The sequence below is a fragment of the Xiphophorus maculatus genome, chromosome 5 (assembly GCF_002775205.1).
Source record: "Xiphophorus maculatus strain JP 163 A chromosome 5, X_maculatus-5.0-male, whole genome shotgun sequence".
NCBI classification, from domain to species: Eukaryota; Metazoa; Chordata; class Actinopteri; order Cyprinodontiformes; family Poeciliidae; genus Xiphophorus; species Xiphophorus maculatus.
Genome location: NC_036447.1, coordinates 310,097 through 324,577, shown reverse-complemented (window position 1 = coordinate 324,577; position 14,481 = coordinate 310,097). Strand labels below are relative to the sequence as shown.

Genomic DNA, 14,481 nt, shown 5'->3' with positions numbered 1-14,481 from the left:
AGGCTTTATTTATTGCTGTGAATATTTATTTTTACGTCGCTCTCCGGATGTACAGTGAACCTTTGTCCTGTTTATGTTCCATGATCAATAAAGCAGCTGATCCAAACCGCTCCGCCCTCTCTGGACCCGTCCCTCTGTCTGGACCCGTACTCGGGTTGTGGTCTCGGTACCGTGGCGCAAAAAGTGGGTTTGAACCAGTTCATAGCTGGTGAGGCGCTGACGTAATCATAATCATTTTCAGTGTTGTATAGTAACGAAGTAAAAATACTTCACTACTTTACTTAAGTATATTTTGGAGTACTTCATACTTTCCTGGAGTATGAAAATTTTTGATGACTTTCACTTTTACTTCACTATATTTCCGAACTTAATTGCGTACTTTTACTCCGATACATTTTCAATGTGTTGTCTAGTTACTCGTTACAAAAAAGCGAGAGAGAGAAACAAAGTGTTTTGATCCCACCTACTGATTAGCAAGTAGCAAGCAGGCTACCGAACAAAGTCGGTAGCCTGCTTGCCTGGGCTTGTTCATCACCTCCAATAGGTTACACCTGTTTCGCTTCTCCCATTAAACACAAAGCAAGTCTCGCAATCAGCAGCAGCCACATGGAGGAGGAGACGGAGACCACGACTGCAACTACATTGGACACGGCTCCAGGGGAACCACCAGCTGGTGATGAGAGCCCATGGCCTTATTTAAACACAATATACTCTTTCGTGGGTGTTAAAGATTCGTCGTACCGCATGCAGTTTATGTTATTCCTGCCCGAAGATGTGGAAATTCTATCTTACAAAAACTCCCCGTCCAGGTAACGTCTTATGAAATGGTTATAATCCTCCTGTTTCAGTAACTATAGCTTGGTCACTAGACACTACTGTATTGTGAAACGTTGACCATAAATGAACTTTGTTTGGCATTGTTTCAGTTCCATACGTGGTGTATTTAGCTGAGGCCTAATGTTGACTGTAGCAGGCTACCTAGACTCCTCTGTTCAAGGGGGGACAGAAGCCATAGCGACAGCAATTTAGACTAAATTTAACGAATATAGGAAAGGCATGCAAGTTCAAAACCAGGTTTACAGATGCCAATAAGCTGCATTTCCCTCCCAGTTCTTTTTTTCTTTTGCATAATGACCAGTTGTGTGCACCACCTACTGACTGTAGCATTGACTGATTCACTGATTTGTGAAGTAGAGTAATCGTAACAGATCTTTTTCTTCATGTTGGCCGCATTTTCTGTACTATTTATTTTTCTCATTTTCAGCACTGACCTTACTTGAAGGGAAAACTTAAGGCTTACAAAAACTTTGTATTTTCTGTCCTGGAGGGTTTACTAAGAAGCTGGTTCAGTTGTAAAGCAGGTTAAGTTAACCTTGTGCTATAGGTAAAGCACCTAATTTTCTTAACTAAATGATGCCTGCAGGTATATCTATTAGCAGGTTTAATTTTGCCTGCACTTGGTTGTGTACATTATTTTAAGTGTATTTGACAAGTTTACCAAAATATAAAAAATGTCATTCAACCTGCATTTGCTTTGTTTTACTTTTTACTTGTACTTTTCATTACATTACTTGAGTACATCCATTTTTACAGTAATTTCCATACTTAAGTACAAGAAGTTTCAGATACTTTAAGACTTTAACTCAAGTAACATTTCAGTCAGTGACTTGGACTTTTACCAAAGTCATATTTTGGAGAGGTACTTGTACTTTTACTTGACTCTGAGATTTCAGTACTTTATACAACACTGATCATTTTTACAAATATAAACCCTCTGCATGTTATTGTTTACATAAGGAAATTTCAAGTTCACCTCTCTGCAGCAAACAGGAAGGGCGGGACGGACCTCTGTTATGGAGGAAATTAAAGGTGCCTAAACTCATAGAATACATAAATAAAGGTTTAAATAAGACTCGCAACTCCATCTGCTCATGGTCACAGACTTTATTTGGAAATGGGACCGTTGCACTCCGGAAGTGAAGGGGGCGCTATTTCCTATATTATCCTTTTCTCCCATTTTTATTTTCTTTTGAAATCTGTGATATATCTTCATCTTTAGGAAGGATTTTCACTCAGCATGAATTTGAACTTTTCTCTTTTATTTACTTCAGCGCAGCTCACAGTTTTTAACAGATTCTGTAGCTTTCTGTGAACTTCTAAATCTGCTGCTTAGTGGCATCTTTTCAGGTCTGATACTGCCTCTAGTGGCGTGGTGATGGTAACACAACTAATCTAATTACTAAATCAGAGACCACAACGTCTTTATTATTTATTATTAATTCTGGCATTACTGGAACCTTAAAAGATAAAGTTCCTCACAAAACACCATACATTTATAAAGTAGAGCTAACGGTTGCTAAGCAGTCGCAGTGAGCTGCTATCAACCCGCGTCTTTTCAAAATGTCCGCCCGATGAAACACCGTCCTTAGAAATAAAACCTCTGGCAAAAATACAGACGGTGGTGGGAAGAAACAGGCTAAACAACCACAGTGACGTTTAATAGGGGCATTAAAATAAATGTGTCGGTGACATTCAGTGGGTTTGATATCAGACAGAATGGATCAGGAGAGGAACCGCAGAACCTAAAGAACCAGAACATCAGCCTCTTCATCCCTCAGTCATTTCCTGAGACCAAAAAATAATATAGATGCAATTTAAGAACAAATCATACAAATAGATTAATAGTAAAATTAATAAATATTGTGAAGAGATCATTAAAAACATTTGTTAGGATTGTGCAGGAAAAATATTGATATATTTTATAAATACAGTGTTTTATGGTCAATATTATTTCACCATTTTATTAATGTGGGTTGCCAGTTTGGATCAGGTTTCCTATCAAAATATAAAAATGATAGAAAACATGCTAACAAAAAGCCTCAGACCTGCAGACACAGAATAATAGAAGTGGCTCTTTGGCTCAAATATATTAAAATATTAAATATTGCCCAGTTTTTTGTTTCATTCTTTTTTTATTGCCCTGTAGGCAGCAATTATTCACATATATGTACATTTATTGTTATTGATACTTTAATTAAAGATGAGTTGTACAAGTTTATGTCATTGGGGCCGATGACATGTTTACATGCACCTCAGAAAGTATGTAGTTTCTCCCCTGTCGGTACCCATTTCACTTTCTAAAAGCTTCTTTTTCTAATTTTTGAATCGTGTTCTTTGCTTGGAGCAAATTACCTGAGTAATAATTATGATAAAGGTGATCCAGATTGGTTTGCATTTAAAATCAGATTAAACTGAGTCAGGTGTAACTGACAGATTAACAGTTTAGAATTAGAAAAGCATAAAGTGACGCGCAGCACAGACAGAATCTCATTGGGACGATTCACATCAACATGGCCGCCGTGATGAACAGACACCGGGACGATGGTCCGGTCCTGTCCCGTCCTGGTTCTGGTCCTGGTCCTGGTCCAGTATTGGTCCTGGTTCTGGTTCTGATCCGGTCCTGATCTTGGTTTCAGCATTTAAAACATAAAGCCATTAAAAGAACTGATGTGTTCACTTTAACATTGTTTTTTGACATTTCTATCTATTATTTTTGCTAAATACCCCACTGGCATTATTGTTTTGCATGTGCTGTGTTTATGATATTGATGTTGTTTGTCAACCCATTAAAAAAAAAAGATTAACAATAATAATAATCAGCGAGTTCTGAGTCTCGGTGATGTTGGCTGGAAACTACTGTAATTAGAGGAAGGAGAACGGTAATTATCCCGCTCCACCGGCAGGGGTCACTCCACTTCAACTCCGCAGAAGAAGAAGAGGAGGCGGAAGTAGCGGCAGCAGCGTCTGTTAGCTTCGTGCTAACTGCAGCGACCCAGAGGCATGTCTACGGCCTCCAAGGTGGTTCTGACGGTTTCTGTGGTTCTGACTGTCAGCTCGGTGGCCGGGGTCCACCTCAAGCAGGCCTGGGACCGGGAGGTAAGCGGACCGGGACCGGGCTGTACCGGACAAGTTGACCAGGTGGCGGAACCGGGTCCACCCAGACTCATCCGGACACAGACCTGTAGAGGTAAAGTCCAGAACCGATCCGGTTCCGATAGGACCCTCAGGGTTCGGGTGGTTCTATGGTTTAATGAGCGAATTGCCGGTAACCCTGGAGAAAGAGCTGGTTCCGGTCCACTTCATCATCCTCACTTAGAGAGGAAGATGGTTGCCAGCAGGAAAACTTCCCAGCCAGAGGTCAGAGGCACAGGCTGAACCCCAGAGCTTCACCTCTACAGGTCAAAGGTCATAACTCTGGTGGTAGTCCTGTTCTCCCCATCAATCAAACTGTAACCAGTTCTGGTTCTGATCTGGTCCTGATCCTGGTCCTGATCTGGTTCTGTTCCGATCCTGGTTCTGAGCCAGTCCTGGTTCTGATCTGGTCCCGGTTCTGTGCAGCGTCTGCGTGAGGGCGTCCTACGGGATCTGGACCGGCTGCAGCGGAAGCAGCAGAACCTGCTGGAGGAGCAGAAGGTTCTGACCCGGCAGCTGGAGGAGGAGAGGCGGGGCCAGGAGGCCAGGCTCCGCCCACAGGACACCTGAGTCAGGTAGGCACACCTCAAAAAGACCCTCACCGTGACGGGTCATTCTGAAGACGTCCTGACCCGGTTCAGGGTCCAAACCGGCGGCTGGTCACGTGACCAGTCCAGGCGTCTCTTCTCCAGGAGATGGACGGCGGCGGCGCGGCGGAGGGGCTGGAGGAGGGGGAGGTGGAGGGAGAGACGCTGCTGATCGTGGAGTCGGAGGACCAGGAGGACCTGTCACATGACCAGAGCGGAGACTCTCTGACCAGCGACCTGGGAGAGGACGCGGACGGCGGCTGGGCCTGCGAGGACATGTCCTTCTACTGCGACCGCTGCCACAAGTGGGTCCCTGCAGGTGAGCCAATCAGAGCTCTGCTGCCTGACTTGTTCTGCTGTTAAATCAAGATATTGGGAGGGAAAAAGCAACCCTTCAAAATAAGAGCACGAATATTAATGTCAAGCTACTTGGAGAATTAAAACTTCAAACCATCCCAGGAAATTATTGCTTCAGAATTTATCCAGACAAATAAACTTAGAGCTAAGAGCACTAACAATGTTCAATGTTGGCAAAGGTGCTAAGCTACAAGTTAGCTCCGCTGCTAGCAGGCTAGCATCCTGACCTGGTTGTGGTTCCAGGTCAGCTCCGCGGCGACCAGCCCAGTTACCTGAAGGGAGACAACTTCTTCAAGTTCCTGTGCTGCGACTGTTCTGAGGACGGCAAGGAGAGCTTCGAGAGGCTGAGGCTCACCTGGCAGCAGGTAAGGCCCCGCCCCCTCAGCAACTGCACACCTGTCCTGCAGGTTGAAACAACTTCCTGTGCGCAGGTGGTGATGCTGGCCATGTACAACCTGTCTCTGGAGGGAACAGGGCGGCAGGGCTACTTCAGGTGGAAGGAGGACATCTGCGCTTTCATTGGCCGTCACTGGAACTTCCTGCTGGGGAACAGGTGAGTTTCCCTCGGAGACCTGGCCGCAGGAAGCGGCTCTGTCCATATGTGGTGCAGTTCCTGTGCTGTAGCGGGCCGGTACCCCAGCCGAGTCGGGCGGCCAGGTGACGCTGGTGCTCTGATGTCGGCAGGAAGAAGACATCCACCTGGTGGAGCACAGTGGCCGGCTGCCTGTCCGTCGGAAGCCCCGCCTTCTTCCGGTCCGGAGCGCAGGAGTTCGGCGAGCCGGGTTGGTGGAAGCTGGTCCAGAACCGCCCCCCCACCCTGAGGCCGGACGGCGACAAGTCCGGCACCAAGACCAAAGGTGAGCGGCGGCGGTGCGCCGGCGACCGGCCGAGCGAGCCCCGCCCCCTGACCTGTGGTTCCGCCGCAGCGACCCGGCCGCCCCTGGAACCCATCATCACGGTGGAGGGCCTGCGTAAGCGTGGCGCCAGGAACCCAGTGGAGAACGCCATGCAGCTGAAGGAGAAGCGCAGCCGCACACAGGAGGCCAAAGACATCCGGCGCGCCCAGAAGGAGGCGGCGGGCGGAGGCTATGCCGACCGCAGCGCCTCCTCCACGCCCGTCAAGCTGGCCGTAAGCCGCAGCGGCGCTCGCCGCCCGGACCTTGTGCTGGAGCGGGGCGAGGTCGTCGACTTCTCGTCGCTCAGCTCGTCGGACCGGACGCCGCTCACCAGCCCCTCGCCCTCACCGTCACCGGACTTCTCCGGGCCGGGGACTCCGGCCTCCCACTCGGCCACGCCTAGCCTGCTGTCAGAGGCCGACCTGATACCCGATGCCATGCCGCCACAGGCGCTGTTCCACGGTGAGTACGCCCGCCGCCAATGTCGGTGCAGACGTCAATTCCTGACTGCTGGCTCCACCCACAGATGACGAGGAGCTGGAGACGGATGGCATGATCGACCCGGGGATGGAGTACCTACCCCCGCCCAGCGCCAGCCACACCGGTCGGAAGAAGCTCCGCCCCCCACAGACTCTCATCAAGCGGGAAGCTGAGAGTGAGGAAGACGACGCCCACGAAGAGCGCTTCGAGCAGCCGGTGGGCTGCGGTGAGGCTGCGCGCCCTGACAGGCGCGTGGCAGAGCGTCGCAGGATGAACCTTCAGGACAAACTGGACGGCGCCGCACCGGGGCCCATCGTCTCCGCCCTCAGCCTGTACGACGAGCGGCTGCTGCTGCGGCGGCTGGACGGCTGCCCGCTGGCGCTCGCCGTCACGCCACACGCCAAGCGCCTCCGCAGGAAGCTGCTGGTACGCCACGCCAAGCGTCAGAGAGGGCTCCCCCTGCTGGACATCGACCGCGCCGTCAACGCCGCGCTCAGCCTGGTGGGAGGGATCTACGCCATGCAGGAGGCGGAGCCACGGCCCGTGGGTGGGGTTAAGAGAAAGTACTGCACCAGCAGCCAGGAGCAGCGGATTCTGGACCGCTTCCAGGTCAGAACCTCCTGGTGCAGGTCAGAACCTCTGCTGGGTCCGACCGGCTCTGACCCGTCTCTGTCCCTGCAGACCAGCGCGTCCAGCCGACCGGGCGTCCAGCAGCGCTCCATGTCTTTCTGGCACCGCCTGATGGGAGCCGAGGGCGGTCTGGACCAGAACATCAAGAGTCCGTACACGGCCCGGATCCTGAAGCCCTTCATCAGGTCCGGAACCGGCCGCCATTCACACATGCTGCAGTCTGAGTCTGCCGAGTTCTCTACTGCAACAATTCATATCAAATAATTCCCCCATTATTCTTGAAATATAAAAAACAAAGACAGATTGGTAACTAACATCACTTTCTAACTTCATAAACATATGAACATGTTCATCTCAAAGTAATGAAAACTGGACAAAACCAGAGCAAACCTGGAAACCCAAACTGTTCCCTGTTAGCCAGCTATCTGGGCCTAGCGCAGCCTGACTCACCAGGAGCTAACTAGCCTAGCATGTCCTCACCTTCTTCACAGGTAGGAGTCAGGCTGGTTTGGGGGGCTGCTGACTCTGACTCATCTGCTGTTAAGTGGTAAAACCAACAAGTTAAATATATTTTCAATAAATATTTGTTCTTCACTGATGGTGAATTAGAGGCTAACAGCTTAGTTAGCTTAGCTACAGACTGCTAACAGGTCGATAGCCACCGACCTCTTGAAGAAATTGACTTCCTTCCTTCTCTAACCCTGGTTTTATTATTATTTTTTGGGCAGCTGGTTATTATCTCTTTCTTTACTGACTGCTAAACACCGTCACCGTCCGGCGCGCTCAGCAGGAACAAACCATTTCATGTAGAAACGGGGGGTCACTAAATATGGACGCTGGCTTTCTGGTCTGGGAGGGAGAACATTTAACTCTCACTGCTAGAAACAAGTCAAATCAACTATAGCATTTATTGGATTAGTGACAAAAGGGCCTTTTGCTATTAAAAAATACATTTTTGTGGGGGGCCCCCTAGTGGTCAGGCCTTTGGAGTGCTAACTTTCCCTCCTATGAGGAACACTCGGTTCTGGTCCTTGTGTCCCTCTCTCTCCTTCACCTGTCCAACTCTTTCTCAGGAGGGATTTTGAGTCCCGCCCCCTGAAGCTCCGCCTCTTGGCTGAGATCCGGGCGTTTCCTCACAGGACGGATCCGGACTGGACCCCAGAACCTGACGCTCCCATCGACTACTGCTACGTCCGGCCCAACCACATCCCCTCGGTCAACGCCATGTGCCATGACAGCTTCTGGCCAGGTAGCCCCGCCCCCACCCGGCGCTGCTATGGCGGCTGTGGCCTCTGACCTCAGGCGTGTCCCTCCAGGTGTGGACCTGTCCGAGTGCCTGCAGTACCCGGACTTCAGCGTGGTGGCGCTCTACAGGAAGGTGGTGGTGGGCTTCGGGTTCATGGTTCCGGACGTGAAGTACAGCGAGGCGTACATTTCCTTCCTGCTGGTTCACCCGGAGTGGCGGCGCGCCGGCATCGGCACCTTCATGATCTACCACCTGATCCAGGTGAGTCCGGCCGCAAACACACACTGCCGGGACAGGTGTGTGTGTGTGTGTGTTTCAGACGTGTGCGACCCGTGTGTTTCAGACGTGCATGGGGAAGGACGTGACGCTCCACGTGTCGGCCAGCAACCCGGCCATGCTGCTCTACCAGAAGTTCGGCTTCAAGGCCGAGGAATACATCCTGGACTTCTACGACAAATATTATCCAGTGGACAGCAGCGAGTGCCGCCACGCCTTCTTCCTGAGGCTGCGGCGCTGACCCGCGCTCTGGACCTGGTTCTGGTTCTGGTCCTGGTCCTGGACCTGGTTCTGGTCCTGGTTCTACCCTTCCAGTTTAAACCTTTAGCTCTGTGTTTTCCATGTTTGACCAGCAGGCGGCGCCGTTTCCCCGAGTCACAAATGAATCTGAATAAATTGATAATTTTTCATCCTGATTTGATTAAAATGATAAAAATAATTTTCTCCTCCTGATGACATGAATAAATAAGAACTTCTAAATCAATGTTGGGTTTTATTTCCATAAACTCAAAGAAACGACCTGACTGGGGTCAAAGGTCAACCCCACAAATATTCCATCACATTCCATCTGTAGGTTCTGATTGGTCTGATCGAGGGCGGCCGTCACCATAGCAATCCAAGATGGCTGCCTCAATACGTCACAGTAACGGGTCTGAAGCAGAACCAGGGAGTCTGAAGCTCTGAAGGCGTATAGTGTTCTGGACCGGCCCGGTCCAGTCAGAGGAAGCAGCGGGCACTCAGGCCAGGTGAGTCGAACCTGAGCAGGAACTTGGCTATGGGCAGCCAATCAGAACCCAGAGCTGCAAAGTTCTTCATTCTGAGGAAGAGGAGAACGCCTTGAGTCACATGACAAACTCAAGGGGGGGTGGTCAGAATGTGGGCGTGGTCAGGGTTCATGAATCAGGTGTTTCCACCTTCACTGTAACACCTGTGGCTCCGCCCACACCACCTGTGTGAGGTCATCAGGTCCTGGCGGCTCCTGGCTGGACTAAAACAGGAAGTAGGTCATGGTGACCATTCACCATGGTAACCGCCAGGACGTGGCGGTCCGCCCCCTGCTGGACCGACACCGGTCAGACGGGTGACGTCTGATCCTCTGCTCACCTGCAGCCAGACAGCCAATCAGAGCCCAGCTAGCTGGAGACAGCCCGGCCTGACCCGATTCGGTTCTGTTCTTAGGACGGCCCGGTTCGGTTCTGTTCTTACCAACAGGTCCGGTTCCAGGTTGGCATCCCGCTTCCTCCTTGGACTTCCTGGAAGACAAAGCAGAGTTCTGAGCCAGAGGTTCTGATCCATTTCAAAACAGCCGGAGGAGAACCCCCAGGTATTCCGCAGGTCCCAGCCGGGTCGGAACCGACTCTGTCAAGAGGAACCAATTTCATCCTAAAAGTAAAGTAGGAAGTGGTTTCTGGGTTTCCCCCTCCGGCCACCAGAGGTCACTATTCGTCAGTCCGATCCAGTTCTCCTCTGTCCGGATCAGAACCACCAGAACGGGCGTGCCGTGGTGGCGTCCTCGACCTTGAGTCCTCGACGCGGCCGTCGCAGGTTCGATTCCCGGACCCGGGAAACTGGAGCCACAGAAAAACCCTGGAGGAGAAGAAGAACCAGAACATCCTCTGTTCTTACCGGCTCCGTCTGTAGCGCGCTGTGTGACACTGCTCAGCGTCTGGACCCGACCCGGTACCGTAGAACTACCCGCCGGGCCGTCGGGGTCGCCGTCAGGTCCGACCTGCTGGACACAGAGGTTCTGCTGGGTCAAATGTCTGCCTCAGAACCAGTTCAGTGAACCGGTCCGAACCTCACCTGCCGGTTCTGATTGGCTGCTAGCGAGAAGCTCAACGTCAGAACCACTTCCCCCTGGTTCTGCTGGACCAGCGCCGACACCATCTGGACCGGGTCACAACAAACCTTATCAGAACCATTCTGGCCCACATTCAGCTGGACCACAGGTTCTGTTCCTCAGGTGAGCAGCTTACCCGGCCCAGTCGAGGTTCTGCCAGCAGGGTTCTGAAGGAGGCCCGGTTCTGGGTGTAGCTCCTCAGGTGAGAACAGACGTGGTCCAGTTGGTTCCTCCAGTAACCTGCAGAACCAGAACCAACAGAACAATCAGAACCGACAGAACCATCGGGAAGATCCCTGGACCGGGCCGAGCCTCTGATGGCGTTGCCATGGTACCTCTACCGGGGCTGACGGCGCTGAGCGGCGGCCGGGGGTCGCTCCTCGCCGCCTCCCGCCGGCGCCACAGCGCCCTCTGCTGGTCCCGCTGCTGCAGCTCAGTGGCTGATGGGTAATAGAGTCCGACGGTCTGCGTGGACCGATCCACAGGGGGAGGAGCTACACCCCGTCTGGAGGCGGGGCTCTGTGGGGGCGGAGCCTGCAAGTACCCAGCCTGTTAACAACAGGAAGGAAGGAAGCGGACGACAGGAAACTGGTGTCTTTCTACCTGGCTGTGGGCGGCGTCCTCTTCAGGCGGTGAGATGTCACTGCAGGGTGTGGGCGGGGCCATTGCCAGGAGGAACACGCCGCACGCCGCACAGTGGGGGGCGTCCAGCGGTGCGCTTGCTCCACACCGCCAACACGTCACCCAGCAGGGGGCTTGGCCAGCCTGGATACGCACAACAATGAATATCCCACAATGCTTCACTGCCCAGCACACCAGGAGGTCAAAGGTCACCTTGGTGCCACAACGGTCACAGAATCTGGCATCATGGCGGTTCAGACGGCGGCACCTGGAGCAGGACCACATGCTGCCGTCCGCTGGCCCACCAGAGGGGGCGCCGCCTCCACCCAGATCGACCTGCAGCAACACAAACAGGTAAACCCGGGCCGGTTCTGGTCTGGACGTAACGGCGGAAGGTCAGAACTCGATGCGAGTACTTCTTGGTTGACGTCCGGGTTCCATCAGTACCTGACCCATGGTTGCCAACAGCGATGCACCTTGAGCTCACCTGCAGGGAGAAGCCGGCCCGGGTCCCTTCTGTGGACGCCTCGCAGGTCCAACAGGTCCGAGAGTTGATCGGAACCAGGCAGCGACAGGAAGGACACGGCAGCAGCTGAGACAGACGGTCAGTCCGTCTGTCCTGACCAGCCGGCAGCAGCTGGACTGTGGACGAGTGCAGTACCTGTCCTCTCCCAGCAGGGGGCGGCCTGAGTGTCGGTACCGGAGGAATCACAGCGCCACACTGAGAACAGAACCGAGCGAACGGGTCTGAAGGGCAGACGCAGAGGCAGCGGGGACACCTGGAGACACAGAGGACCAGGACATGTCCCCCAGTGGACAGGTGAGGAACCACAATACTAATAATACACCAATAATAAACCGATAATAAACCAACAGCAAAGATATTCTGACACTATAAAAACAAACTACTTGGAAATCAGTTTGTATTTCATTGATAATCGATTTAGTGGGCGTGTCTCAGCCAGTGGGCGTGTCCTAATGGTAGTGTCATCAGAGTGGGGGTGTCCTGAGAGCCTACCGCGGCGCAGCGGCGTCTCTCGGCCGATGGGTTTGCGGTTCGCAGCTCAGCGGCGCTGGATGGTGAGAATCCTGGCAGACAGGAAGTAGATCACAGTAAAAGGTCGGCCAGGTCTGGAACTTCCTGCCGGATCTCTCGTTAGCCTGTTTACCGCAGAGCGGGAGCGTCGGGAAGAGCTGGTCCAGGCAGCATCAGGATCTGGAATCCCGGCACCTCTGGAGCATCTGGAGGGTAGGGAGACCGGCGGAGGACTGGACCCGGTCCGGCCCGGTTCTGAAGCCGGACTGCAGGTGACTTTCCTCCACTCAGAGCGTCCAGGTGTTCCTTCAGGTGTTGGATCAGAACCGGACCGCTCATCAGAATCGTAGCCTCCTTCAGACTGGACCTGAAGCAACAGAACCACGGAGGCGGAGCTCTTCAGATCAGACAGGTGAGCGAGGTCAGAGGTCGGCTACAGGCCGCTGATTGGCTACCTGCTGGTCTGGTTCTGCCTGACCCACGGAGAACACCTTGGTGACCACGGAGCTGCGCCTCCCGTCCCTGCGCCGCAGTCACACTCAGTGGAGGGAAACAGGAAGTGATGCAGCTCAGGTGTTTCTGCTGAACGTTACCTGGCGACGGCCACGGCTCTGACAGTCACCTGGCCCGCAGGAAGCAGGACGGGACCCATGTACTTCCTGCTGCCAACCTCTGACCCCCGTTGCCCGGCAACCGGCTTTGAACCATCCAGAGTGAAGATGATCAGCACACCTGGAGAGTCTGAAGAAACACACACCTGGAGAACCAGGGACACCTGGAGGACCAGGTTTAGATGTACCTGACTGGATGATGTCTGATGCTGGTTGGATGTGGTTTTAATGTGGTTGGATGCTGGTTGGATGTACCTGACTGGATGCAGACGGGCGTCCTGGTGTCGATGCGGGTCTTGGGTTTCCGGGTCACGCCCTCGCTGATTGGGATGATGAGAGGAGTTGAAATGGCGCCTGCTGCCATGGCAACCGCTGGCCGATAACGGTCACTGAGCTGCTGAGAGGCAGAACCATTGATTATTGATCTTATGTAGATCATTAACAACATGTTACCTCAGAGGATCACAAACTTTGATGAACGTAGTTCAGATCCGGTTCTGACCCGGTTCAAATCCAGTAGCAGAATGCTCCAATAGTTCCATTTCCTGACAAACTGGTCCCTAGTTTAGTTCCAGGTCTGATCCGGTTCTGACCCTTGTTTGGTTCTGGTTCCAGTTTTCTGTGAATTTCGTCAAAGTGAATCTCTGATCGGGACATCGGCTGTATTTTCACTGAAGCGGGGCTGTTGCGTTAAGGGTCACCATGACAACGGGATCACAGTAGGCTCCGCCCACAGCGCTAAGCAACAATGCTTGGATTCTAGAACCAGAACCAGAACCACCTTCCCTGGTTCGGTCCGGTGTTATGCCCAAAAATGCATGCCTGCCGAGAATTGCATCCCCTGTCGCGGGAGCGCGCATCTTTCTAAACACTCGCATTTTAATGAGGAAACGGACCGAAGACGAAACTTTTAAAGATATTCGTAACAATATCACGTTTCTTAAACATGTCAGCCTTAAAACGATGGGTTTTATATCGCAGATTAATTGAAATAAATACGGTTTTTACACATTTATTGAGACAAATGAGTCGAACGTTTTTCAGTCCGTGTCTGAAGAAAATGCTCTCCGCATTTGGTTTGAAATTTCCCGATTTTTCTTTTAACATCATATTAGCTTAAAGCATTACAAAACAGAGGCCCATTATGTAGAACATTTTGTATCATGCTTAACTGTCTAGGATATTAATGTAGAGGGGATGCATTTTAATGACTGAGCCTGCCAATATTTGTATCCCCTGTCTATTGTTGATATGAAACGTATAGCAGTTGCACAGAGAATAAGTGTCATTACGTAGAAAAGGTGAAGTCCCTCTTAACTCTTCATTTTTTCAAGTTAGCAGAGGGATGCATTTTCTGGCATAGCAAATTATTACCTTGCCAATATGTGTAGGCCTTATATATTTTCCACAAATATAATTCTACTGATACAAAATGTATACCAGCAGTTCATAAAACAAGTGTGATTGTATAGAAAAAGTAATTTCACTCTTGACTCTTTATTTCTCCATGTAAGCAGGGGATGCATGTACAGCAAAGCCTATTATTAGCCTGCCAAAATATGCATGGCCTCTCCATGTTCTTCAAATATTATCCTATCGATATAAAACCCATACCAGTAATTCATAGAACATCTCTGATTATGTAGAAAAGGTGAAATCCCTCTTTAATTCTTTGTTTCTCCATGTTAGCAGGGGATGCATTTTTTGGCAATATGGATGTCGAGCCTGCCAAAATATGCATGCCCTATCTATTTTTCTCAAATATAATCCTATTGATTTGAAACTTATACCAGTAGCTCATAGAACATGTGTGATTATGTAGAAAAAGTTATTCCACTTTTAACACTTTATTTCTCCATTTTAGAAGGGGATGCATTTTACAGCAAAGCATATTATTAGCCTGCCAAAATATGCATGCCCTACCTATTT

At 51.2% G+C, this 14,481-nt stretch overlaps 3 protein-coding genes across 5 annotated transcripts; 2 read left to right on the top strand and 1 right to left on the bottom strand.

The window, feature by feature from the left end:
* The first annotated feature begins 3,746 nt into the window (after window positions 1–3,746).
* pet117 (PET117 homolog) lies at window positions 3,747–4,547 on the top strand. Its single transcript, XM_005815123.2, has 2 exons — window positions 3,747–3,936; window positions 4,399–4,547. Exons 1-2 carry the CDS (start codon window positions 3,841–3,843, stop codon window positions 4,540–4,542), a joined length of 240 nt encoding a protein of 79 aa, XP_005815180.1. The 5' UTR covers window positions 3,747–3,840; the 3' UTR covers window positions 4,543–4,547.
* On the top strand, window positions 4,530–8,928 carry kat14 (lysine acetyltransferase 14). 2 transcript variants are annotated; one of them, XM_023334300.1, is made up of 11 exons: window positions 4,530–4,547; window positions 4,665–4,878; window positions 5,160–5,281; window positions 5,348–5,469; window positions 5,601–5,773; window positions 5,843–6,274; window positions 6,339–6,901; window positions 6,974–7,107; window positions 7,996–8,171; window positions 8,239–8,429; window positions 8,512–8,928. In XM_023334300.1, the coding sequence occupies exons 2-11, from the start codon at window positions 4,668–4,670 to the stop codon at window positions 8,683–8,685; spliced, it is 2,298 nt and encodes a 765-aa protein (XP_023190068.1). In that variant the 5' UTR covers window positions 4,530–4,547; window positions 4,665–4,667; the 3' UTR covers window positions 8,686–8,928. The 2 variants fall into 2 exon arrangements, with proteins under 2 accessions (XP_023190068.1, XP_023190067.1); XM_023334299.1 differs by having other exon boundaries at window positions 5,601–6,274.
* Window positions 8,929–8,992: 64 nt separating this feature from the next.
* Window positions 8,993–13,265, bottom strand: dzank1 (double zinc ribbon and ankyrin repeat domains 1). 2 transcript variants are annotated; one of them, XM_023334301.1, is made up of 15 exons: window positions 13,023–13,265; window positions 12,808–12,946; window positions 12,535–12,682; window positions 12,397–12,463; window positions 12,075–12,308; window positions 11,924–11,994; window positions 11,393–11,684; window positions 11,119–11,241; window positions 10,888–11,049; window positions 10,620–10,818; window positions 10,421–10,524; window positions 10,248–10,331; window positions 10,071–10,176; window positions 9,651–9,697; window positions 8,993–9,548 (listed from the first exon to the last, which is right to left on the bottom strand). In XM_023334301.1, exons 2-15 carry the CDS (start codon window positions 12,914–12,916, stop codon window positions 9,450–9,452), a joined length of 1,845 nt encoding a protein of 614 aa, XP_023190069.1. In that variant the 5' UTR covers window positions 12,917–12,946; window positions 13,023–13,265; the 3' UTR covers window positions 8,993–9,449. The 2 variants fall into 2 exon arrangements, with proteins under 2 accessions (XP_023190069.1, XP_023190070.1); XM_023334302.1 differs by having other exon boundaries at window positions 10,071–10,173.
* Window positions 13,266–14,481: the final 1,216 nt, after the last annotated feature.

What these genes read in the sequence shown, in the direction of transcription:
- pet117 (XM_005815123.2), top strand. Translation starts at nt 3,841, where the DNA reads ATGTCTACGGCCTCCAAGGTGGTTCTGACGGTTTCTGTGGTTCTGACT. An exon ending in AGCAGGCCTGGGACCGGGAG is followed by an intron (nt 3,937 to 4,398) that starts GTAAGCGGACCG and finishes GGTTCTGTGCAG; the next exon opens with CGTCTGCGTGAGGGCGTCCT.
- kat14 (XM_023334299.1), top strand. Translation starts at nt 4,668, where the DNA reads ATGGACGGCGGCGGCGCGGCGGAGGGGCTGGAGGAGGGGGAGGTGGAG. An exon ending in CCACAAGTGGGTCCCTGCAG is followed by an intron (nt 4,879 to 5,159) that starts GTGAGCCAATCA and finishes TTGTGGTTCCAG; the next exon opens with GTCAGCTCCGCGGCGACCAG. An exon ending in TGATCTACCACCTGATCCAG is followed by an intron (nt 8,430 to 8,511) that starts GTGAGTCCGGCC and finishes CGTGTGTTTCAG; the next exon opens with ACGTGCATGGGGAAGGACGT.
- dzank1 (XM_023334301.1), bottom strand. Translation starts at nt 12,916, where the DNA reads ATGGCAGCAGGCGCCATTTCAACTCCTCTCATCATCCCAATCAGCGAG. An exon ending in AGGCAGAACCAGACCAGCAG is followed by an intron (nt 12,309 to 12,396) that starts GTAGCCAATCAG and finishes CTGTTGCTTCAG; the next exon opens with GTCCAGTCTGAAGGAGGCTA. An exon ending in CAGCCAATCAGAACCGGCAG is followed by an intron (nt 10,177 to 10,247) that starts GTGAGGTTCGGA and finishes CTCTGTGTCCAG; the next exon opens with CAGGTCGGACCTGACGGCGA.